Source organism: Phocoena sinus, chromosome 10 (assembly GCF_008692025.1).
Source record: "Phocoena sinus isolate mPhoSin1 chromosome 10, mPhoSin1.pri, whole genome shotgun sequence".
Classification (NCBI taxonomy): Eukaryota; Metazoa; Chordata; class Mammalia; order Artiodactyla; family Phocoenidae; genus Phocoena; species Phocoena sinus.
The window spans coordinates 85,183,668-85,210,094 of record NC_045772.1 but is presented as its reverse complement, the minus strand read 5'-3'; the positions used below and the strand labels follow the sequence as shown (position 1 = coordinate 85,210,094).

The 26,427-nt window shown below is 35.4% G+C and overlaps 1 protein-coding gene across 6 annotated transcripts in view; it reads right to left on the bottom strand.

Moving 5' to 3' along the window:
• Positions 1-26,427, bottom strand: part of C2CD5 (C2 calcium dependent domain containing 5) — an 83,256-nt gene that overhangs the window by 9,777 nt on the left and 47,052 nt on the right. For 5 of the 6 annotated variants that reach the window (XR_004351754.1, XM_032645454.1, XM_032645456.1 and 2 more), the window contains exons 12-22: positions 23,468-23,563; positions 20,511-20,702; positions 16,788-16,974; positions 13,315-13,479; positions 11,613-11,753; positions 9,642-9,705; positions 8,821-8,882; positions 8,512-8,610; positions 7,950-8,039; positions 7,380-7,467; positions 6,323-6,409 (exon numbers count right to left, since the gene is read on the bottom strand). Coding sequence is in view for 5 of the 6 variants with exons in the window: in XM_032645454.1 (XP_032501345.1) it covers positions 6,323-6,409; positions 7,380-7,467; positions 7,950-8,039; positions 8,512-8,610; positions 8,821-8,882; positions 9,642-9,705; positions 11,613-11,753; positions 13,315-13,479; positions 16,788-16,974; positions 20,511-20,702; positions 23,468-23,563 (1,271 nt within the window). In the remaining variant the exon portion in view is untranslated. The remainder of the gene's footprint in view (positions 1-6,322; positions 6,410-7,379; positions 7,468-7,949; positions 8,040-8,511; positions 8,611-8,820; positions 8,883-9,641; positions 9,706-11,612; positions 11,754-13,314; positions 13,480-16,787; positions 16,975-20,510; positions 20,703-23,467; positions 23,564-26,427) is intronic. The other variant, XM_032645455.1, reaches the window with a different exon arrangement.

Here is a 26,427-nt window from a genome sequence, read left to right as displayed (position 1 = left end):
ATAAATCCGTATGCAATCTCTAAGCCAATACTTAAAAAAAGACAACATATTTCATACTCAGGGGTAAAAACCTTATTTAAAGTCCTTTGGGCTTTGTTGAGGGGCTGGCACCCAGTTCTGGCTGTTTGCACATCTCTGTGGAAGAGTTTGACACAAATACTTCATATGCGAGGCCCCACTGTAGCTGCAAAGACAGTCTACAGCAAGCCACCCAGCAGCCCACTTCTCTTAGCATGTCCTTCCCCACTGAATACAATTTTGCTTTTTTAAAAAGTCACCAGTTACTGATAATCCCGCTATCCCTCAAAAAACAACCATAGAAAGTTACTGAGGCAAACAGAACATGCAGATTGACTATTTTCTTACTACACTTGAGCAATTTTTAACAGGCCTTAGCGGAGTGGGGAGGGGGATTAACCTAGATTAAAGCAGTTTAGTGGAAATGAGCATATAGATGAAAAACAGAAAAAAAAATGTTGCAAGAATTCCTCCTCCCTCAATTATACACCTGCCAGTGCTTCCGAAGTTTGAGATGCTTCCATTCTCCTAAATAACCAATGACAAAGGTATGGGTTAGCTATGATAAAGTTTTACACTGACTACTCTTCTAACAACTTACTTTCTACCATTAAAATTTACAGATCACCTTTGCTTTGAATAACTAAAAAGTATTTGAGATAATCTTTTCCAGTCACCCTAAGAAAATTACAAAATTTGAAAAACCTCCTGCAAATTCTGAAAAGGTTCTCTGGCAGATTAAAATATATGCAATCTGGAGTCTCTAAACTGTATGTTTTATTTTCCTGTTTAACCATTCTTAGTTTTAAATGATTATGATCAAAATTTGGTTTTATGTCCCTTTAAGCACTTCCATCAATCTATAATGCATGGATCAGCTATGTCTTATAACTATAAAATCTGGCTTAATGACTGAGTTAAACAAATGATGTACATAAACATTCAGTATAAATCTGGTCCATAATGGTCTTTAAATATTGGTGGATTGATAATGAAATTGCCATGTTATAGTTAAAAATTACTAAGGCATACAGAAAGACACAAATTGCTTCGATCTGGATATTCCACTAGTAAAAAAAAAAAAAATTCAACTACACAGCTATACAGGTAATACATACAGTAGATGACAAAGGACAATTAGCTGCCCTATTTGAGTCATTAAAGCTTCCAACCCCGGGTATGCAACATTCTAACTCACTTGCTTTTCTTCTTCAATCCCCATCATTCACTCTTCCTCTCACTCCCATCCTTTGTATCCTTTTATCCAAATAATCCTTGTTTTGGGTCAGTAACCCAATTCAATTTGCTTTGCTTTTCACTCCCTCTTCCTCTGACTCTGGATTTCACTGCCCTCGAGCTCTTGGAGAAGCTAAGATTCCTTATCTCTACTCCTCCATCAACTCTTTCTCTCCTTCCCACTTCTTGGATGAGGTTTTCACATTTTCCACTCTTTAGTTTCTGTTTTCCTCTCATTCTCCTTCCCCTCAGCATTTTTCTCCTTTCAGGAGCCCTCACTCACTGCTGTGGCCACGGATAACATGAAGAACTTTAGCATTTTATATAGTTGCTACCATTTGGTCACAGTGACAAAATATATCTTAAAAAAAATAAGAGAGAAAACAGACATGGAATGAACTCTTAATACATAAAAACATTTTTAGTTAGCATAAAGAATTATATATACTTGTAAGAATTCAGAACCATTAGTTGGCAGGAAAAAGGAAAAGCTAACTTTTGTAGGTCTTATAGATTTATATTTCTAATTACAAGTTAAAATAATGTGAGGCAAGTCATTTAAGTTTAAAAAATTAAACTATCTTTTAAAATCAAATTTGGTTTAACAAAAAGTAATTCTGATAGCCTACCATAAAAATAAAGAAAAAAGCTTCAACTGTGGATACCTAATTATGGAGTATAATATATTGAGGGTGTAAGCAAACTTGTTTTCTTTTTTACTGAAATCCAGAATTTGACCTATATTTGTCTTATTCATCAGCAACTGCTCAGTGAAAAAAGAACTTCTCCCAGGCTATAGCTAATGCCACTGAACATGAGGATACCACCCCAGCATAAAGCAAAATGGACACAGAAACAAGGGTGATATAAAAAACTTTTCCTCTATACAGTTTCATCCAACAGTATATAAACACTAAAACTGACTTAATTAAACCCTTTTATAGCCTTAAACTCTCAGAATTTTAATGAAAGCAATTATCCTATTATAGATTAGATTTATAAAGTATTTGAGATCTATTTATAGTGGTATATAATTCAAACACTTTTGTCTAATGTAAGTTCTTAAGTCCCTCAATATGGTTTCAAATATCTCAAGATTCAGGTCTTTAGACATGTATCTAAAGTAACATGCCAACCTTTTATAAAAATTACATGCATAAAATTTTTAAGATTAATTACAGTCCATGAGAAATATCTTATTGATTTTTAAAAAAATTTTCACCCAGATTACATTCACTCAGATTCCCTATTTTTACTATATTTGCTCCATCTTTTTTCATTTCATAAAAATATATATCATTTTTAAAGCCTCTTAAAAAACCATTTCAGAGTGAAGTGACAGATATTCAGAAAGCTGACATGTAGATATTAATGAGGAGGAAAAAACATTATGAAAGTGGTATAAAAAATTTGCTATAGTCCTCTTTTTTCTTAACACAGTTTTGGGCTTCCCTGGTGGCGCAGTGGTTGAGAGTCCGCCTGCCAATGCAGGGGACACAGGTTCATGACCCGGTCCGGGAAGATCCCACATGCTGCGGAGCAGCTGGGCCCGTGAGCCACGGCCGCTGAGCCTGCGCGTCCGGAGCCTGTGCTCCACGGCAGGAGAGGCCACAACAGTGAGAGGTTTGCGTACCGCAAGAAAAAAAAAGAATTGGGGTTTCTTAACACAGTTTCATTTAAAAAAGGAATTTATAGTGATGCCACATCATCTCTGTTCCTCACAGTATTCATCAAAGAATTTTGATGACCTTCACATGATAATGTCCTTTAAGAAATTACTTAGGCTCAGCACGTTTTAATATTTCAAATCGGAAAAATCATGGTAACTATCAAGGTAACACCAAATCAGCCCCAAATTTGAGACATACATCAAACTATTCTGTTACCTTGAGAAACAAAATATGTAACAAATGTAACAAAAGATGGAAGGAAAAAAAATTAAGCATGGATGGACAATTCAGGCCCAAGCTTACTCTACACTGTCAATTAGGAAACATGTTATTGAAGCATCTTTTCTTCACATAATACTCACTCATTTTCAGTAACACAAAAAGATAAGGAAAGGTTTATCTACATGTGAAAAGATGGAAGTGTTAATAAACATACTGTGCATAGCTCCTGAGCTACTCTGTCAACATAAAAGGAAATAAAAAATTTTAATAAATTATCCCATTTGTGATAAGAACATGAAAAATAAATTAGTATTCAAAGTTTTCAGAATTAAAAAAGATAAATCTCGATCAGCTTAGCTAACTAACCTAACAAAACTATAAAAACTATATATTTATTTACTTATCAGTATTAGTAGTTAACTTTTAAACCTCTTGTGGTTGCAGGTAAGAAAGTAGAGAAGTTCTCTGAGCATTTATTCCTCACCCTCACCTTTCTCTCCCACCTATTTCCTCTAAACTGCTAAGCTTAACTTTTCCCAGATATTTCTATTCTCTATTCAAAGCCTTCCTTCATGTTACAATGTTCAATTACTACATTCATGATATAACACTCTATTATTACACTTTTCAGACCTTTTCAAAACCCATCCTATCCTCAAATTTTCCAAAACACTTTGAGATAACTTTTTCTAATATATACATCATAGCCCATGTTCTCCTGGCAAGACATGAGGACGCAAAGACAATACATAAGGATGCAACGTAAACCACAATTTACACGACTTTAAAAAAAGTAAACAGATAAACTTTTTAGTGTTCATTGATGATTTTAAAATGTAACATTCAAGGAAAGGCACATAGGTTTTATAGTTAAGCACTTAGTATTAAAGTTTTATATATATTAGTATTAGATGTGATGATATTGATCATTATGAAGCTGACAATGGTGACAATGATGATGATGATGATAAGGGTGGCATGATCTGATTCAGTGATTTTCAAACTTTTTGAAACCCTTTCTTCCAACAAAATCATATATAGAAAGCTGATACATAAAGCGTAGTGCATTGAAGCTGCTCTAGTTCAGAAGTAGGGGGTCTAGAGACCTATCTTCTCACCCCGCCGGCACCTTGCCTCCTGGAAGGCCATGAGGCACCTCTGAAGAAACTCTATGGTCTGGAGGAACAGAGTTTAAAAATCATTGGTTTAACTGATTTGAAGTTATCTGGAAAATTAATTAACAGAAGCTCAGTGAGACCTCAGGCATAATTTAGCTTTTACGTTTTTAATAATAGGGACATGTAAATAATTGAAGAACCATAAACTATAGAAACTCAAGAAATCAGAGAAATTTAAAGGCTAGAGAGAATCTTAATCCTTTCACATTTTACAAATGAGGAACTAAAAGTGGCTTAATTAGAGGTTACCTGGCCCAAGTTCTCACACTTTATCAGTAGCAGAACTGAGAAGAAAAGCCAGGTCTCTTGGTTTATTACTCCACCTATGGCCCCTCTCCATGCTCCTTAAAATAAATTGCAAATATTTTAGGGACTGTTCAGATATGACTTATTCTACTCAAATTCTTCTTTCCTTGTTTTTAAGTTCAGAGTATCATTTGTACAAAATATACTAATGACTTCAAAAAGCACTAGTTCTCACTACCTTTGAAAATATTTTGAAAGCTATCGCAGAAACTGTAAGTTATCAATATAGATACGGCCAATTTACAGAGTTTAAATCTAATCTTCTGCAGAATTCAGTAGCTATTAACAACATGGTAGAATTGGGCTAACAGGGACCCCAAATCCACAAATAAGTATCTGTATAGGTTAGCAATTGATCAAACCTTTTCGTCATTGCTGACTGGGTTTTTGGTTTTGGTTTCCCCCTAGCCACCACTGCTGGGTAAGGATAAATGAAGTGATACCTAAAAGTGGTTTGGAACTAACCCTGTGTTAAATATAAGTTTCTGTAGAAAATACGTGTTTAAAAAAAAATCCTATCTAGTCAGTTCAAGGAAGATTCTAGATTGTTCTGCGTTTTGTTCTGAAAGCTATGTTTAAGTTATAAATCTGAACTCAGATTGTCTTTGGATTTGATTTTTCCTCTCTATTCTTTCAAGAAATTCTCTATGGAGTTCTACATTAGAATTTTAATTTAGACAAAAAGGAAAAAGAACCACAGTTACCATGTTAGAAAGTTCAGAATCTGAAAGTAGTTTCTTTTCAGCTTCAAAATATGAGATAAGATCTATTTATCTACACAGGCCTTGCACTGATTTAGTACTCTATTGACATATAGGCAATGTGAATATAAAACTATGCTGTATTATAACTAATACGGTATCAGATAAAGTAACTGATAAGTAGAAACCATAAAATAATGTCACTTGTATTATAAAACAGAAAAATTAGAAATGCCAATTTGGTTTTAAATAACAAAAGCATCGTTTCTAAGAATAAAGAACTTAGGAAAAAACACAAACTACATTTATTGTGTATGTAATGCTACAAGATAAGGTACAGTAATTCTGAAATTTTTATAATAAAAATTACACTGAAATCAGAAGAGAAATGGAAAAAACCTCCTCCCACTTTTCTCCAAAGATTGTACAGATCTAAGTAGATCTACTGCTACTGAATTAAGGGACAATCATTTTGCATTTGAAAAAATGTTCCTCAAATATAACCAAGACACCCGAAAGACAGAAAGCTCATCCCTTTCTCACTTGTACTAACCTCCACCCAAAACCTCTCCACATAGCTTCTGAAGAAAATAAGTATTCTGTTTGTGTATGAAAATCTAAAAATTTTTGCAGAAGGTTAGTGTTGCTAGAAAAAAATTTACCAGATATAATATAAATATCAAAATATACCATATGTGAATAGTTACTTTGGGAAATCCAAATCTCTGAAAATAAAACTTTAATACATTTGAGTTACAAGAATGGAATATCACACAAAAAATTACCTTAATAAGTCATGATGAGATTACTTGAGAAATTAAAATAAAAGGAACATTACTCTCTCGCCTTTATGAACATGAAGAAACATACAGTGAGGAAATGAAGAATAAATCTCCATCTCAAAATTAAGTTAAGATTACCTACAGTGAAGAGGCAAGTAAAAGGATCTAGAAACTAGTATTTGTGCTTGCATTTCCCTTACTTAACCAACCTTTAGCCGGTGGAAAAGGATGAGAAGGAAGTGAATCTGAACAGAGTTCGAGGGGAAACTGCAGAAGTTCTTCATTATCTGTAGAGGCTTGAGAGGCAGGAAAAACACAAGTTAATTAGTAATGATCTCTTACTAATTTTTAAAAAATTACTCTGGGATAACATATAAATTTCCCCCCAACTCAGTTAATTCTGGTTGTTTTGTCCTTGCTTTCTTCCATGGGGGTCCTTCACCTGCAGACATTGAGAGTGGTTGCTATCTTCTCTGGTGGGGCTGTTGTGAGATTTAGCAAGGGTAATGTATATAAATCTCTTAGCACAGTGCCTGGCAAAGAATAAGCACTCACTAATGATTATTATTATCCTACTTTTTGTACTATACTAGTTCTGTGACACTTAAACCAGTTATTATCTATATTTTTTGATAAATATCTGAACACATAATCATTTAATACATCTATCTGACATTAATTCAATGCTATATGTAGGATATATTCAACTTAAAAAATATTAATCATGAATATTTATTTAGCCAGTAAGTCATTAAACTTTAGAAAGTATACTATTTCCCTCTTCTTTTTTTTCAGAACACACAAATGGTTTCTAAGATTTTGCATTTCTTTGGAATATATTAAGCATGGTACTTCCTAAATTTTACTGGATAAAGAACAACTCTGAAAATCTGCTGAACACTAGCGGACCTTTCCTGAGAAAAATCCATGGTGCTTACTACATCAGTTGGTTCTCAGATGCCTTGAGGACCTCCCCAGAGTTCCTAGGATAGGAGTCTCTAAATTACTGCAGAACTAATGTTATAAGCTAACTCTAAAAAACAGCAGCATTTTCTACATAAATAGCAGCCAACCACCTATTCAGGTGTGAAAAATATTGTCAGCCATATGCTTATCCACACAGCTATCTTGATAAAGAAAACAGAAGAAGTGACGGTATCTTGTCAAGAAACACGTCATTTATTTATTCTACCTATCCTCTATATTTTATCACTGAATTATAACACAGACAAACATGAACTGTGCTCCCATCTACCACAGGTTTACCTCTTTGCAATGACTTCTCAGCATGTGTTTTTGTGGTCTGTAAAGCCTGATTTTTGTCAAAAGTTATTGCAACTGCTGTGACTGTAACCTAGAATCACAGAAACAATATGATTAGCAAAACAATCATTCCCCAAAAAAGTTTCTTATAATTCTTTTTCAGTACCATGGAACAACTTATGCAAACTGGCTAATTTGCCTTTCCTGGTTAAGATTCTCAACCAGAACTGCACATAAACTCAGACATTCAGACTACAACTAAGCCCAACATGTATACCTAAATGTAGGTATTCCAGAAACAGCTCAAAAACCTTCTCTAAAAGATGGGGTCTAGAGAAGTCGCACAGAAGCACACCTTCTAGTGTACATACGCTGGAATACACATATGAGTACACCTTCAGATAACTAGAGTTCACAAAAGTGAAACAGACAGACAAGGTCTGCCTCATACTAGTACATTTAAAAATATTTTGAAGTAAAGCAGCTTATACTTCTTTAATTATGGCAAATGTATAATATTAAAACAGACCAAAGTTAGAAATCTTCTTTAATAACAGACTGAACCTCAGTTACCTGAATTAATTCATCTTCAGGGAGAGATACTGTAAAATTTACATGGCAAAGGCAGCAGGGGATCATAGACCGTAGTTTAAAATACAGGCTCTACACAAAAGAAAATATTAGTAATATCATTTCTTTTAATTTAAAAATTTACAAAAACTGATCTTTTAATGTATATTATACTATGGCAAATAAAGTTGAGAAGATTAAAACACTTCTGTTTCATCTATTCTTTCATTAAGAATACATTTTTAATATCTAAGCAGACAATAAGATTTAATCATATTTCTAAGTCATAAAAAAATAAGGCGCTTTTTAAATTTACAAATATAGATTTTTATGAAGTTTAACGCTATGAAATAACTTAAAATATATTCCTTTTATAGTGTGGCATATTAAGATGGAGAGGACATCTTTAGCATTTTACTTGATGGCAGGTTAAGACTGATAAGTAAATTAAAATAATTCGGCCTGCACTGTGTAAGGTATTCCAGACAATATAAATACTTTTCTTCTTTAATTTCATGATCCTGAGGAGTTTTAGCTAAAGTATAGTTAGTCAAAAGGTTCCTACCTTGAGCAAGTTTTCACAGAGATCATTAAAATTCTTATTGAGGGCTTGATTAGTTAGATTAAGGCTGCTTAATCGGATTACTCTTACTGATGTGAACATCTAAATATGGGGAGATATAATGGCATGTCATTTCATTATTTTGAACTAAATACTGTAACAGAAAATAAACAATCATAACTACTGTGGCATTTTTTTTAAAGATAAGATTTTAACTGCAGTAAAGAGGCCGAAAAGAAAACATATATTAAGAAAAAACTTGCTAAAATCACATATGCTATATTTGCTTAAAATAAAGAATAAAAGGTTTACCTGTATTTCAGATGTCCAATTATTTATACCAGGCATAATTTCTGTATTACAACTATAAAAGCCTGTCAAAATAAATTATAGGGAAAACATATGATAACATTTCATTTATTTTTGTGTTAAAGAATAACATTTTTGGGGGCTCCCCTGATGACACAGTGGTTAAGAGTCTGCCTGCCAATGCAGGGGACACGGGTTCAAGCCCTGGTCTGGGAAGATCCTACATGCTGTGGAGCAACTAAGCCCGTGCACCACAAGTACTGAGCCTGCACTCTAGAGCCGTGAGCCACAACTACTGAGCCCACGTGCCACAACTACTGAAGCCCACGTGCCTAGAGCCCGAGCTCCGCAACAAGAGAAGCCACCGCAATGAGAACCCCATGCACTGCAACGACAAGCAGCCCCCACTCGCTGCAACTAGGGAAAGCCACGTGCAGCAACGAAGACCCAATGCAGCCAAAAATGAATAATAAATAAATAAAGTTTTTAAAAAAGAATAACATTTTTCAATTATTACATGAAGTTCTAACTAAGATCCATTCATTCTTTTTTTCTAAAACTCTATACCTCTGGGAAATTTTAGACCATGTTAATAAATTACCATGGTTTTTTTGTAATGCATAAACAAAAAGATTAAAAATCAGTTCACCTAAGTTCTAATGTAAATATTTTTAAACGATGTTTTCAATCTTGGAGCAGCAAAGAACGTGACACAAAGTAACATTGATAAAGCTGTTAAAATAAAGTTAGTGCTACAATAATTATGAACTGAAATACTGATATGCAAAACTAGTCTCATCTCCAGGTAATTTTTCTCTGTTCACCTGAAGGAGGCGGAACATCAGTGAGTAGAGAATGTACGTCTTCCATAGCATCTGTGTCATCGATCTGAAAATGAAAGATTGAACCTATCACATAAGTAGTAAATATATAATTGTTTCAAATTTTAAAAAATCGTTTTTATTATTTATTAAATAGAAAACATAAGAGTCAAGGAAAAGTAGGGCCATTTTTCCCTAAGTTAAAATATAAAACTTGAAAAAATTTTTGTAGTAGCTATCAATTTTTCCACAATAATTATAAATACTTCGAAATGAAATATTTTACATTATAAAGTATATTGAGTTTAAAAAAAATCGAGCCTTTTCTCAAGTCTTTTCTCAAGTCTTTTGGGCATGTTCCAAAAGATTTACAAAGATAACAAGCAGTCATTATCTCTATTTGTTTAAATTAATAAAGTGCAATTTCAAAAAATCTTTTGACGAAATATAGAACTGCTTTAAAATAAAATTACATAGGGGTAAATTTAAAGGCATGTCTTAAAAGAATAAGTATAAATTTCATTTTTCCTACATCACAATATTCTGTTGTGAATTATAAGTAATGAACATATCCAACTGGACATATATTGACATTCATCTGTACATTGGGGATCTAAGTCCTGACTTACACCCGAGATGTCAAGAACCACTTTCACTTCCACTTTGCTTTAGCCATTCACAGTCATGGCCATAACTCGATTGTGGTATTCCCCAAAACATTCTACACTCAGATCTCCAGCATTCTCCAACTATAACCCCTATCTCTCTTACTGAATCTACACCTTGCCCTCTTCTGCCCATACTCCAAGCACTTCTGTTCTCTACTTAGCCAGGATCCCTGGATCAGAAAATATGAAAAATGCTCTGGATCGAAGTGAAAGTAACCCTCATCTGGAGGGTTTGTTAAGCAGATTCCTGGGCCCCACTTTGAAAATTTCATTTACTAGGTCTGAAGTAGGGGCCCCAGAGTTTGCATTTCTTACAAGCTCCCAGCTGTTGCTGATGCCACCATCACAGGGCACTTTGAGTACAACTGCTCTAAACTGTACCCTGGAACTTTTTACTCCTTAACCTTTTACCAACCTCCATTTTTTTCCTCCATTCTCAGACTGTAGATATTATGAGAAAGAGGCACAAATTCATATGGTTTGAGTTTTCTACAAGGTAACAGTCTCACCTCAGTTAAGCCTTGAGCATCTCCCACAGCTGACATCCTGATCACATTCAAGGGCAATATTCTAGACTCTTCAAACCTCCAATCCCATCCCAATACAACTCTACTGTCACCTTCCTGCTTTACTGAGATCCAGGCATCTGATTTTTTTCTCTTAACTGGCACCTTACCAGAAAACATTTCTAAGTATCCTCATTTATTTTCCTTTCCTTCAATATCAAAAGAAGATCGTCTATCCTTTCAAAGCTAACCATTCTACAGGGGAGTGCATGGGAAGATGATGTCACATTTATTCTCCAAGAAAGTTATTAGTTCATTCTGGATGCGTTTTTACAATGAAAGTTCAATTACACCCTCTGAATTCAGTAAAAAAAACACTACACTCAGAATTCAGAGTGCTTATATTATTGTGTTACATGTAAAAATGTTATAATTATAGTAACATGTTATGACATATAAAGCAGGTAATAATTATAGTAAGTGAAAGAAGAGAACCTTATTGAAATTAATCCAAGTTTACCAAAAAAGCTCCAACAGTTTAATATTTTAATTATATTTCAACCCAAACACTAATTTTTCCAAAACTAATTTTCCAAAACAAAGTTTTCCAAAACTTTTCTAACTTTTGTTAAACAAAAGATATGTTACCAAGTTTGTTGTAATTTCTATAATAAAATATTCTTTTGATATTTTTAACAGTTGTAATGATACAAAAATATTACACCAATTTAGGACCTGACTGTAAAAATATATATCTTATCTTCCAAAAACTTTAAGAAATTAGTCCAATGCAGTAATACCTCCAAAACAAATGCGTCTTTTTTCCCATGTGAAAGGTCCAATTCTGTAACTTCATCAGAGCTTTCTGACTGAGATCTCAAAAGTCTTGAGCGTTGTCTAGGTTCTGGAATAGGTGATCCTATAATCTCTTCACATATCTCCTAAAAGAAATATAATTGCTTTATATCATATGACTGTCTTTTTCTGTTTTGGGGTTTTTTGTAAACTGCAGTCTTTTTTTATTGAGGTACAACTGACATGTAACCTATTAGTTTCAGGTGTTCAACATAATGATTTGATATTGTATGCTTCAGTCTGGTTTTACATTTTTATATTAACAGAAAACTACTGGGGGGGGAGGGGAGTATGTAAAATGCATTCATAGTCCATATTTAATTATCACCTTTATGACTAATTAACCCTTTATAGAGTACATAGCTATTTCCTTTAATTGATAATAGCAACCTTCATACACGAATCCAGAAACTGTCACAGACACAGCAAGACAACACTGACATCTAGTGTAAAAAGAGGACACAACAATTAGTAGGGAATTGGCGGTCCTTCCAGCTCAGAAGGTATTTTCTACTCAGCATTTAAAAGTCCTAATAACCTATGAAGAATTAAAGATTTGTGTACCCAAATAAGATTCTAATCTTTTATATCTTATGCAGTGGTAATTTTTCAAAGCCTCACATAGTAAAATGTGGAAAATGATATATGTATCTATGTATGTGTATATTTATATAATACACATACATGTATTTGCTATGCAACTTATTTAGCTAAATAAACTTTGATAGCTACAATAATGATCTTTTTGAGGTCAGTGCAGGCTACAATCTTGTATGGGTTAGTAAGCTTTCACCCATTTTTTAGCCAAAGGTCACAGCTAATCAGAGGTTCTAAATATCTGTTGGCCACAAGGAATACCAAGAGAATGTGGGTATGTAAGCACAAATGTAAGAGACACAGCCTGTTGTTGGTGTAACAGAACTATCTTCAAAAAAAAAAAAGAGGATTATTTTAAAAAAGGTTTTTCAAAAATGTTTTCAATGTTCATGGCTAGGGCATACCTTGCATAAGACTGCAACCACACAGCTTCATAACACAGCTACCTCTGCAGCACCTTCACATCCATTTATCTTACTTACACTCCACATTAACCTGCCCTAGATAAATCTGACAGGGTACCTATTACAGTGACTACAAAATGAGAAAGAAAAGACTCTATTCTTGAACATATTTACCACAGATAAGCAATCTTTCTTTTTACTAAAAAAGAACATTTTAGGCCATTTCTTTAGGCATTCAACAAGTATTTATCAGGTGGCTACTACCAGGAGGAACTGGTCTAGCCATTAGGAACACAGCCCTGATGGAGCTTCATTCTATTGGGAGTATCAAGCAGTAGACAAAAATCAAAAACATATTTCACACACAAAGATACACAGAGGTAAGAGAAACAGAAAACAATAAAACACAGAAGGAGGATAGGAAGTACCAAAAATTGACAGGAGAGTTAATTTTTCAAATAGGGTGGTCAAAGTCAGCCTCCCTAAAAAATAAGACATTTGAGCATGGATGTAAAGGGAGGTGAAAGAATGAGCAATGAGGAGAGCAAATCTAGACAGTGGCGGAAAAATCTTTAAGAGAACCTAAAAATATACTAAAATCTAAACAGCAACTTATATATTCACAGTGGAGATGTATTTCACTTACCGGAGGATTGATTTCATATAATTCTTTATTCTTAGCAATCGTGTCATTTATCTTCTTCTGCATATGAGATATATGCTGCTCGTATGAGCCATCATTAGGAGTTTTCCCAGCAATCTGAATACCACCAGGCGTTGGTAAAGCTGCTAAATACACACCTGTAGCTGACTGGTAAATAAATGGGGAAATAATCAGAAAAAAATACCTAAAGAATAATAGTCCTTAAGTTTTCATATTCAGGAATGTGGTCCTTGCCCTGAAGGAAAAAGATAATTAGCATCAGTGCTTACATAGGACATATGTGGAAGGGCACAGAAAATCAGAACTGGTAACAGGGGTTGGTTACTTCAGCAAGAACTCTGGGTAGGTCGGGGACAGCAGTGAAAGGATGATTTACTTTTCACTGCATACCCAACTGGACTTTAAAGTTTTTTGTTATGATTGTAAAAATCTGCACTGAAAAAAACAGCTTATAAAAATATGAAGGGCTTCCCTGGTGGCGCAGTGGTTGAGAGTCCGCCTGCCGATGCAGGGGATACGGGTTCGTGCCCCGGTCTGGGAAGATCCCACATTCCGCGGAGCGGCTGGGCCCGTGAGCCATGGCCGCTGAGCCTGCGCGTCCGGAGCCTGTGCTCCACAACGGGAGAGGCCACAACAGTGAGAGGCCCTCGTACCGCAAAAAAAAAAAAAAAATGATTGAAAGTTGTTGAAAAGTAAATTTTTCATGAATGAGTAGCTTACATTTAAAGTGGCAAAAGTAAAAGGGAAACATGCAAAGCAAGTAAAGAAACCGAGTTCAGAAAGGATAGGAAACTTAATCAAGATCACACTGTCAATAAATGTGGGGAAGAGACTTGAATCTGTTTCCGACTCCAAATACCAAGAACTTTTCACTATACCATCCTGCCTCCATAATCACCAAGAGAGAAAACTTGATACAGACTTATTTTAAATATTTAATTAAATAACTACTAAATTGTGACTTTGTAAAAGTACTACATGCCATTAGTACTGAAAAACTATTAGGGGCAATACAAAACAAGATAAAACACACACACACACACACACACACACACACACACACCTATGTACATTTATGTTTAAATATGCTTCTGTAAGGAAAGCAAAGCAAAAAAAAAAATGTATAAAAGTACAAACATCAAATTGTTAACATCAAAGGAGTAGACTGGAGAAAAGAGAAGACAATTCTTTTAACTCTGGATATTTGTGTATTTTGAATTGTTAGAGTTGTTGTTGTTGTTATTGTTATTACACAATTGCCAATCTTGTAAAAGTCTTTCCTAGAAAGGTTATAGTACTCTATGATGAAGTCTGTGCACCAGATGAAATTGATCCCCAGAAGCTCTTTCTCCTGGGTTGTTCATGTGTCCATGACTGCACTCACCACCCAGTCTCCGATGCTCAAGCTCAGAACACCTTCTGCGCCATAGTGCCCCATCTCTAACACTTTCTTAACTGCATTCACTAATGAGGCAACAGCCGAGAATGGCTGAGAACACAAACTCCGGAACTAGACAGGCCTGGGTTTGAAACTGAGTTCCGGTACATGTAACCATATCACTTTGGACAAGTCTCAAGCTATCACAGCATCCGTTTCCTCGTCTTATAAAGTGAAGATAATATTACATTCTTTCCGGAGCAGCCCAGTGCCAGACACCCAGGAGGCACTCGTCGGAGATTAGCTATCATGGAGGCTACTTGAGATTTAGTAGCTCAGGAGGACCATGAGATTTAACTGCACAGGCTAAAACAGCACAAAGATCAAAAGCTCAAACAGTTATAATGAGTGCCACTAGTGATCAAGAAGAAAAGGTTAGTAAGAATCAGAAAAGGCAGTATTTGAGGCAGGCATTGAAGAATTACACCAGGGTCACAAACTAGTTTCCTGGGGCTCAACCATCAAAAGTGTTTGCTACAATTGGCACAATGTTCTTTAAACTCCTGAATCTAAACCAAGCTCTTAGTTCCCAAGACACCCACCAATAGCTACAGTTCTGTATTCAGCCTGACTACACATTTATGTTATGCCCTCGCTAAGCTTGTTAGTTTTTAGATGGGTGAATTATAACTAACACTCTTTTCCCCAAGTTAATCCAAATATCAAGTATTTTAATATGAGTCAGATTACCTTTATTAATCACTGCAAATTCATCTTGTTAAAAAAGTGAGATTTCCTAATTAATCATCAACACACAATTATCCCCTACATACATAAATTTGCATATTTGCTTTTATAGAAAGAACAGATGAAGCAGGAAACGATTTAGCATTTTATCTACAAATGCATACTGAGAAAAAGAAACCAAATTCCATAAATTTCTTTTATTTATTTATTTTGGCCGCACTGGGTCTTCCTTGCGGCATGCTGACTTCTTAGTTGTGGCATGTGGCATCTAGTTCCCCAACCAGGGATCAAACCTGGGCCCTGTGCATTGGGAGTGCGGAGTCTTACCCACTGAAGCACCACGGAAGTCCCCCATAAATTTCTTAAAATTAAATTTCTATGCGTGTCTCAGAAAGATGACAGAGAATTCCAATTTGAAAAGTACTGGTGACGTAGACAGAAATTCTGGCTGGCAAAGTGTGGAGAATATGAGAGAATTTCCATAAATATTTTGCAGGTATCTAGTTCTCTGGCTACTTAAAAAGGCAGTTCTCACTTTCCCCACTGATAACTTTCTAGTCTGAACTTACTTTCTAATAAGCCGAGGTGAACATGAAGGTGAGATAAAGAGCTTTTCACTGCCTCACAATTTACTAGCACTTCAGAAGCGCACGCATTTTATTGCACAATCCACTGCTGAGCGCTGGTGCACATGTCTCTCATGTACTGATTTTCTCCATTAAAACTAAAGATTATCTTGGCACAGTGGTCCTCCCCACTCAGGAGTGATTTTGTCCCCCAAAGGACATCTGGTAACGTCTGGGGACAGTTTCGGTTGTCACACTGTGGGGAAGCTGTTAGCATCTAGTGGACAGAGGCCAGGGATGCTGCTAAACATCCTACAATGAACAAGACGGCTCCATATAACGGAGTTATCCAGCCCCAAATGTCAATAGTGCCAAGAAGGGGAAACCCTGTTTTAGCAATGTACAAACAATAATAAAGTTCAGAACAGTGGTGGCCAACTTACAAAACAAGCTATACATGGCAATTCTTAGAAATCTGACCATAGGAATTATGATCAGAATACAAAAATATAATAATAGTATAAAATATAAATAAATTTATATAATAGTTTATTAATTTAATTTCAAATAATAATCTTATAAATATAAAAACATTTGAAAGCCTATCACTAGGCTTTTTTTTTACTTCTTATAATGTCCCTAAAGCCTTAAAAGCCTTAATGCCAGATCTTTAGATAAGTCTTTTTAGGAGACTCTTTGAATCACATAAAACAGAATCTACAACTACAGGAATCACAAAACAAAACCAATACATCGAAACTCACCGCTAAGCCCATCAACATATTTTCACCCACTGAGATCTGAATTCTCAGTCCAAATAAAGCGTTCATTCCTTTGAGTTTTAGTTTATTCATTAGCTGAGTATGCACTTCATATTCCATAAATGGCAACAGATTACTGATAGCTGTGGCATTTGCTTCTGCTTGTGCCTTCTTTTTTAAGCGACACAACCTGTTAAGGAAAATAATTTAGTCAGTGGAGAGTGTTCTTGGTACAATCTTAAGAAATGTCCAATTTTTTTAAAGTTTCTAAAAGTGTGCTTGATAACACATTTACTTGTTTCAAACGGACTTCTTAAGTTTAATCAATAATCTTTTCTGTCACTTTTTTCACTGTACATACTTTTGCTAAAAGTCCTATTTGAATAAAAAGGAAAAAAATCTCAAAATCTCTAGAAATGAAATAAATACTGAACAAAATCACTAGAGAATATAATTTTGCATCTTAGGTTTCATAACTCCCTGTGATCATATAATGGGTGGATAGCAAAGGAAAAAACTTAATTTACTCATTAAAAGAATACAAAGCCTACTTGAGTGTACACCATGTGCCAGGCACTGTTGTAGGTGGTGAGCACTGATCAATGAACAAAACACAAAGTCCCTGTTCATGCTTATATTCCAGTGGGGGCAGAGGGGGGGGAGTAGGAATAAACAAAGAAACAAGGCAACCACAGATAATGCTTAAGAATCCAGTCTGTGCAGAAAATAAACCAGGTGAAGAAAAGTGAGAATAACTCGACATAAGGCCTCACAGCAGAGACGACACCTGAACTGGGATCTTAAAAGCACGATGGAATTGAGAGTGCTGGAAAAAGACAATGACGGAATGGAGCTGGCATATTAGAAGAACCAAAAGGAGACCACTGTAGGTCAAGTGAAGGAATCAAGGGTGAGGGCAGCACAGATGAGGGTGCAGTTAAGCATGGGCATGAGCATGTTAGGGGCTTCGGGTCATGGTGAGGAGTTTGATTTTATTCTGTCAGCAATGGGAACCCCCACATAGGCTTTACGTAGTAACACAATCCAATGTATATTTTAGGACATCGTTTATACTGCTACACAGAGAATGGAGTAAAGATAAGAGAACTGATGTGGGGATGGCAGACAAAAGGCTTAAATTTAGGTAAGAGACAATGAGAGCTTGGACTAAAACAGGTAGCTGTGAAGATGAAGGAAAGATCCCCAAACTGGCAAGCCAGGCTATTTAGGCCAATAGTTCTCAAACTCTGCCTTGCATCAGAACCACCTGGAGGGCTTGTTAAAAAACAATTACCATCCCCAGAGTTTCCAATTCAACAGGTCTGGCATGTGACCTGAGAATTTGCATTTCTATACGGTCCCCCAAAGATGGTGATGCTATTGGTCTAGGTACCACACTCTGAGAACTGCTGATGAAGACTAATCCCCTCTTACCTAAAACAGAAAAAAAAATAAAAACTGAATAAACTATATCTTTAAAAATCTTCCTAAAAGCATCACAGGACCAGGGCAAGGAGCAATGCCGGGTACAAACTTAAGGAGGTAGCATAAGGAAATTCTTTTGTGGTGGTGGGACACTTCTGTATCTTGACTGCGGTGGTGGTTTACACAAATCTATTTGTGGGATAAAACTGCATAGACCTATACATATATATACAAATACATAAATGAATGCAAGTTTAAAGAAGTGTAAAACTGAATAAGGTCTGTAGCATAGTTAACAGTATTATAACAATGTCAATTTCCTAGTTGATACTATACTACAGCTGTATGAGATGTCACCAATGGGGGAAGCTCACTGAAGGGTACACAGGACTCTGTACAATTTTTGCAACTTTCTGTGAGTCAAAGCAAGTAAAACACAATGAACAATAACCAGCAGAAACAACAGAAAAAAAAGATTTTAGATATTAAAATCATCAGTTACGGAATCAATCAAAGACTATAGTATATGATATATTTGAAAAAGAACAAAATAAAACTTCTGGGAATAAAAATAGATAATCAAAAATTTAAAAACACAATTATTAGGTGTAATAGCACATTAAAGACAGCTGAAGAGAAAATTAAAGAATTGAAAGATAAATAAGAAAATATCCAAAATATAACATAAAGAAACAAAAAGATTTAAAAACATAAGACAAGAAAATAACAGACATAGAGGAGGCAGTGAGAAAGTCTAACATACTTTTAATTGGAGTATCAAGAAGAGAGAACAGATGAAACACAGAACTAATCTAAAATTTTTTTTAAATTCATGAAAGACACCAATCTACAGATTCAAGAAGCCCAAGGTATAACAATTAGGATAAAGAGAACTCCATACCTAACACTTCATAGGGAAACTGCAGAAACCAAAGACAAATAAAATAGCTCACACACAGCCTGAGGGGAAAAAATAGACAAAGTTCAAAGGAACAACATTTAGTCTCATAGGTTATTTCTCAACAGTCGCAATGAAAGCCAGAAGGCAGTGGTAGGGTATCTTCAGTGTGCTTAAAGAAAATAACTGCCAGCCCAAAATATCTTTTAAAGATAAAAGAGACTCATTTTCAGACATGTAAAGATAGTTCACCACCAGCAGATCCACAAAAAAAAAATACTCAAGGAGATAACTCAAGCAAAAGAAAAACAACCCTAAATGGAAGGTCTAAGATGCAACAGGGAATGAAAGCAAAAGGAAATGGATTAGAAACATACTTTAGAAGAAGATGTAACATGTCTTTGTAATAACTTTGATATGGAGAGGTAGAATACCATATCTGGAAGAAAGAACTGGATACAGCAAGTATCACTTATTAGAACAGAAAAGACCAAAGAAAGAAATGGAGAAAATCAGCAGTTCAATTTGGAATAAGTATGAGATGCCTAAGAAAATGATGTGTAAAGCAGAGAGGAAAGTATATGGGTCTGAAACTCAGAAGAAAGTTCTGGACTAGAGCTATAAATTTGGGAGTCCTAGACTTACAGACAGCATACAGACTTATAGGGGTTGACGAGTTCAACTAGCGAGAAAGCTTTGAAAGGGGGTCCAAACTCACGGCTCTCAAGAACAAGAAATGAGGAGGAATCAACAAGGAGACTGAAGACTATACATAAAGGTAGGAAAAAGGAGGAGGTGTGTGGCATTGTGAAGTCAAAAGTTTCAAGAAGGAGAAAATGATCAAGTGTGTGATTATTGCTGAGATGTTAAGTAAAATGAGGACAGAAATGCTCAATGGATTTGGTAGCCTGGCAGTTGTTGGTGACCTAGATAGCTGCAGCTGTTTCCTGTGTGCCAACCACAATTTAGCATTTCCTATTCCAGTACACTTTAAAAGGAATTCTTAACAGCTAACTGAAGTTGTAAAGGAAACACCACACAGCACTGTTCTTAAAAAGACGAAAAAGTCAATTTCCACAATGTATTAGATATTTAATGTCATTAAAGCATACTGAGTCACACCCCCAGCCTGCAACAGGTTAATTAATAATCCTCATAATAATACACATTTGTACAGAATTTAAATGTTTAAAACTGCTTTTGCATATAAACTTATCTGAGTTTCATAAAGAGGATATTTTTCCTCCATATTTTCCATACAGTAAAATAAGAGGTTCAGATAGAATTGCCAAGCCTGCCCAGGATCACACAAGTAGGAAGGAGCAGATATTTGAAAATATGTCTATTTGACTCCATACCCTATACTCCTTCAAGGACCCCAAATACCGTCTTTACAAACATACCTTGCTTGAATGAGACAACCTTTTCCAATAACTGCTGCATCCATTGGGAGGTCTATAGTTGTAAAGAGAACATCGGGAACTTTTTGTTTCCTGCAGTTATAGCAATATGTGAGATGAGCTGGAAATGGCATATTCAGTTCATCATACGGTATATGGCAAAATCCACAGCCTGCAGGCAAATTTTCTTCTAGCCTATTAAGAATACATTAAGAAAAAAAAGTTATTCTTGAAAATTCTATGCATTTTTTCAAAAACATATATTACACATCCAGTACTTGTATACAAACTACACCACAACTTCGACCATAGTTAAGTACCACTATGACTGATAAGAAATGACCAGGAAATCAGAACCATGCACTGTGCTATGAAAGAAGAGGCTTATACAAGTAGAGTCATTTTGCATCAATTCTTATGTTTGATGACTTATCACCTGACAAAAACCACTATCATTCCAATGGTTTTTCCTTTGGGATACAACATAAAAACAAATAAGCGTGACATTTTTTTACTGTGTGACAAAGATAACACAAATAAAATCACAAAATAATTCCTAAGAAAAAATGCTTTTTAACCAACCTAACAATTTGAAAAAAATCTATGGTTAAAAACAAATCTATTTAAGAGGAAAAAATGTAAGTTAAAGCTAGGCATATTCTAAAGTTTCTAATTTATGATGTCTGTTTTAGCATTTCTGTGAAACCAAAACACCTGTGTTTCAGAAATGAATATCCATCATACATAAAGCACAAATGAACAACCCACAACCTCCCCATTCATTGTAAAATGTCTGTTGTATTGTGCTGTTTATGAAATCATTTTAGAATGATTAAGTATTTATTCAGTCATTAAATATGAGGAAATGAGGAGAACAGGAAGGGAAACAGAGGGAAGCTCCATGGAGAAATCCTAGCTTTCACACAGCCACATCTTCTATGGCTCTGGTAAGATGTGGGTTCTCAAATCCCTTTCATCTAAAGCAACCCTTTAAAAGTTGAAATTTGGCAAGTAGACACATTAAAAAGGGAAAAGAAAACTCATACAACACCTACCAGGAGTCAGACTTTCTGTATTCTTTGTATACATTATTTTACTGAATTTTCACAATAACCCTCTAAATCAAATTAAGTTTCTCCCAGATATTATTCTTTTATTGGTGAGATGGCATTCTTGCCTATTAGAAGTAACAGGGGAATCAGACAGATCTGGGCAGGGCCGTGTGACTCTGAGCAAGTCATTTAACCTCTCAGAGCCTCCTCTATAAAAGTGCAACAACAATATCTACCTAGAAAGGGTCTTTTTTGGTTTTTTTTGAAGATTAAGTAAGAAAACTATAGCTAAATACTCACACCCAACAGAGGGCAACAAAAACTAGTTCCACTTGGCCTGAAACCAAGCTGAGATATTAAGTAGCTTGCTCAGTCACACTAAGTACTAAGTAGCAGACCTCAGATTTTTATGCCAGTTTGTTTGAATCCAAAGCCCATGTGTTACAAGGGGACACAGAAAGATGAAAACTGGGGCAATTTTTAACTAAACACCTCACAGAAATTTGAACATAAGTGGTGTAACATCATAAGGCATAAAAAATAAAAGTGCTAAAATTTATGAAAGCATTTGAAATATGAAATGTACAAAAGGCATTATCTTTGAATACTCATACCCTAGGGAATTTTTTTCTTCCTTCTACTCTCCTACATTTTTCAAATTTTCTCTAGTAAGCACTAGTAATTTCATAGCAGAAAGAAAAAGACATTTTCCACTTTTACAAGTAGGGATGGTATCTGTTGCATCAGTCTGCCATTCAAGAGAGCTCACTGTGTCCATCCAAGCCACAATACCGAAACAACCAAGCTGGATGGGAAAGGTTGTTTGTTTAATTAGGCTTCTATCTAGTGAAGAATGGAATCTAATAACACAGGTGAGAACTATATGACAGGACTGGGACAACTCATTGGCAAAGTCAGTTTTCTCAAAGGAATATTCCAATTGTTCAATATACTTCAAAATGTCCCACCTCCACTTTCCTATTTACCATGACTTTTAATGCTCAGAAATATATTATGATCAAAACCCATTTTTAATACTGACAAAAGAAGAAACTGACCAAGGTCTTCTGTGTGCTTACCAGAGCTAGCATATCTTTCTTTGCTATACAGAGACTTGCAAATTTATTCTAAATTTGATCACATACAGAATTTTTTTTGCTTTTTTCCTTAATATACACTAATACATTAATACCGAGGGGAAATAAATATGCATAGTGTAGAGCAAGGGGTATTTAAAATTTATATTATTTGGGCAAACTCTGGTACCAAACTAATAGTTTTTTGTATATATATTTGATAACTTCATCGTTTTATGGAAAATACTTATGACATTTACAGAAGCTAACAGAATAAAGGGACCAATAATCAAATAAACCAAAAAGTAATCACATTTTACCTAATGCTTTCATTTTTGCTTTCTCTTTCACATATATTAAAGTTATATTTCATGAAGCTTTTATAACATAATTGAAGCTTTTATACATAATTTTTGGATAACATAGTATTTTGAGTGTTTTGTAAATTAAGAATTTTATGAAAATTGTTTCATGACCTTTTCCTGTTTTGGAGGTAAGAGAAAGGAAAAGGAAAGGAAGAGAAAACTCAAATAAAATAAATTATTTCTACACTGTAGCAAACAAAAAAATGTATACTTAAATCCTTCGATTGGTAATCATATGTGTAATTTATCAAGATAACAGAAATAATGGTGTGTCATACAGTGCAGAACCCAACACTTCTTTGTTGCTATGGATTAAGTAAAAATCAGTAAAGTGCCTGGTCCTGATTTCAAAATTGCACACCTATAACCCACCCACATAGAGAAGGACTAGCCCAGCTCTGAGAGGAAGAAAGTCAACCTCTCCCTTCTCTGCCCTTAGGGAAAATAAGCCAGGCTGTCATGACAACCTCTGTTCCAAACAGCCCTCCACGGTGCCATCCTGCAGAAATCTAGGGTTCAGTACAGCTGCTGTGCCGGATGCAGATAAAATACAGACCTCTTCACTACAAAAGAAAAAAACATAAACAAGTTAACATTTTCAGGGAATCTAACTTTGGAAAATGTTAACTATCAAAGTGATACAAGGGTGACAATTTAAAGTTAGACTCTACTAAATATTAATATCACAGGACTACCTCCTAAACCTAGAATAGAAAACAGAAATAATGTTGTTAAAATGGAAAGGATAAGAATTCTTTCTTATTTAAAAATTGTAAAAGATAAAATTAATGCCAACTGATTCCTTTATTTTGTTTGTTTTTTTATTTTTCCATGGAAAGGCATTTTATTTCTAATATAGCAGTGTGACTCCTTTAAAACATGGTAAAGCTGATAAAGACTGGAATGTTTCAAAATATAGGTAGTAATAAACTATATTGCTGAATCCAGCAATAACCCATCAAACTGTATTAAAATACTCTTTTTTTTTTTTTCTTTTTTTTTTTTTTTTAAAATACTCTTTAAATGTATACTGAATTTTATTAAAATTATTCTAAAGGCACAACTATGTAAATATCTATATTGTTATAGCTTAATTCAAACTTAATAATAAAAAGATATCTGAAACAAATAGAATACAAAATAAACTAAACAGAGCTTTTGGTACATCATTATATGTATGATAAAAACTGATTTTCAAAAGAATTCTTTGAAACTCTTGATTACATACCACCCAGCTTGAAAGCCAAAAAAATTAAACAATCAACATAATTATTGAATGAGATCACCCAAAGCTAGTGAGAAAAGTAGCAGCCTAGGGACGAAATGCCGGAAACAAAGAGTAAATGGACCAGAAGAAAGGATATAAAAGAAATGGTCTGTAAGAGGCCAGGCTTACAACGTTTAAGTGGGCACTGAGAACGTCAGAAAAAGTAACGGGGAGCCACAGAAGGCGCCAAATCAAGGAGCTACAAGAGCAGGTGTGCATTTCAAGGTATGCGTCTCAGGGAACTGAATCCAATAATAGTAAGTAGGACGGGTTAGAACAGAAAAAACTAGTAAAGACAGGATTTAAAGACAAACACATTTTGAGGTCTAGAGGGAAAAGAGAAATTTGTATCAGGTGAATGCAAACTTCTAAGTAACTTAATTGAACTCTTTTCTACAGACTCCTGCAACTGTAATTTATCTCCAGCCACTGATCTACACCTCTGGCCTTCTCCACATGCTAGTCTTTTCGCCTTGAAAACCCTCCCTATGCCTTTTCTCTTCACTGATATAACTCATGCTCAGCTCCCAAGATTCAGTTCAAGCTTCAGTTACTTCCTTAACACTTTCTTCCAATCCTACTTCTAACCTCCAGCCTTCTGAGATCCTAAAGCATCCTAGGATGTCTCTATCATAAAATATATTATACTTGTCATAATCCTCCAGGAGAATGTGAATCTGATGGCAAGAACTATGTCTTTTAAAACCACATCCCTAAGACCAGAGAGTGCATGACACGAAATCCATGAATAAGCAAGACTACCTGGGGAGTAAGGCAGGATAAGCGTAACAAAGTTAGTCGTTTAACAAAAGGAGAACAGCTACTATGGGAATACAGCAGTTCAAGGGTATCATACGTGGTCTGCAAAGGAAAAGAAAGGGTCCTCAGAAGATGAAATAGCATGGCTCTGTAACATCCTCATTTACTACAGTCTAATCATTTTTTTCTCCAACAAAAATGATCGCCACCACCACAAGAGAGTTATCCATGTAATAGCTGGCAGTAAGAATTATCCAACACAAGGTGGAAAAATAAGACAGCAGAAGGTCACACAGTTTCTAGATGATATCCAATACAAACTTCTGAACGAGTGGAAAGTAGGGTTCAAGGATGGCAGATAGCAAGTGAAGTCAGAACCTATGTAAGGAACTGGGAAAACTCTTGGTTAGGATAAGGGTCAAAACAAACTAGGTGTAAATGAGCAAATGGGATGGATGGAAAAATATTAAGTTGTGATCCAAGAGGGAAATTTTATGGTTTCAATTTTTTGTTTGTTTTTTTGAAGATGTTGGGGGTAGGAGTTTATTAATTAATTTATTTATTTTTGTTGTGTTGGGTCTTCATTTCTGTGCGAGGGCTTTCTCCAGTTGTGGCATGGGGGGGGCCACTCTTCATCGCGGTGCGCAGGCCTCTCACTGTCGCGGCCTTTCTTGTTGCGGAGCACAGGCTCCAGTCGCGCAGGCTCAGTAGTTGTGGCTCACGGGCCCAGTTGCTCCGCGGCACGTGGGATCTTCCCAGACCAGGGCTCGAACCCGTGTCCCCTGCATTGGCAGGCAGATTCTCAACCACTGCACCACCAGGGAAGCCCTATGGTTTCAAATTTTTAAAGAGAAGCAGTTTCAAGCGACAATGAGGTCCAAAATAAGGCTGAAAGTCACGTGGGGATAGAGGATTTGAGAATGAGAAAGTACAATGCCAGGCTGTTAGAAGAGAGATAACCTTGTTTAACTGGAGGAGATTGGCCAAGCAGTAATGAACAAGGCAGAAGAAAGCTTTGGAGGTAAAAAATTCTAAACTGTGGAATGTCATGGATGTTAAGGAGGAGAGGCTATCCAAATGAAAGGTAGGAGAAAAGTGGATTGAGAACTAGGAGTATGGAAGTCCCCGCCTAACTGGGTAGAGTTAGAAAGGATGATTTGTTGGCAGGAGAAAGTTAAGTTACAGTTAGTAAAAAAAAGGCAGAAAGAGTTTACAATGAACTTTAAAGACACATGGCAAGTTCATTTACAATAGATCAAGGGTTCCAAAATCCCAGAGGAAGGAGTTAGTGGAGTCACAAACTGGAGTAAAGTAGGCCTAGAGTTAATACTTGCTATGTGCCAGTATTATATTCTCATTTAATCCCTCAATAACCTTAACTGACAGGCAGTTATTATCTCC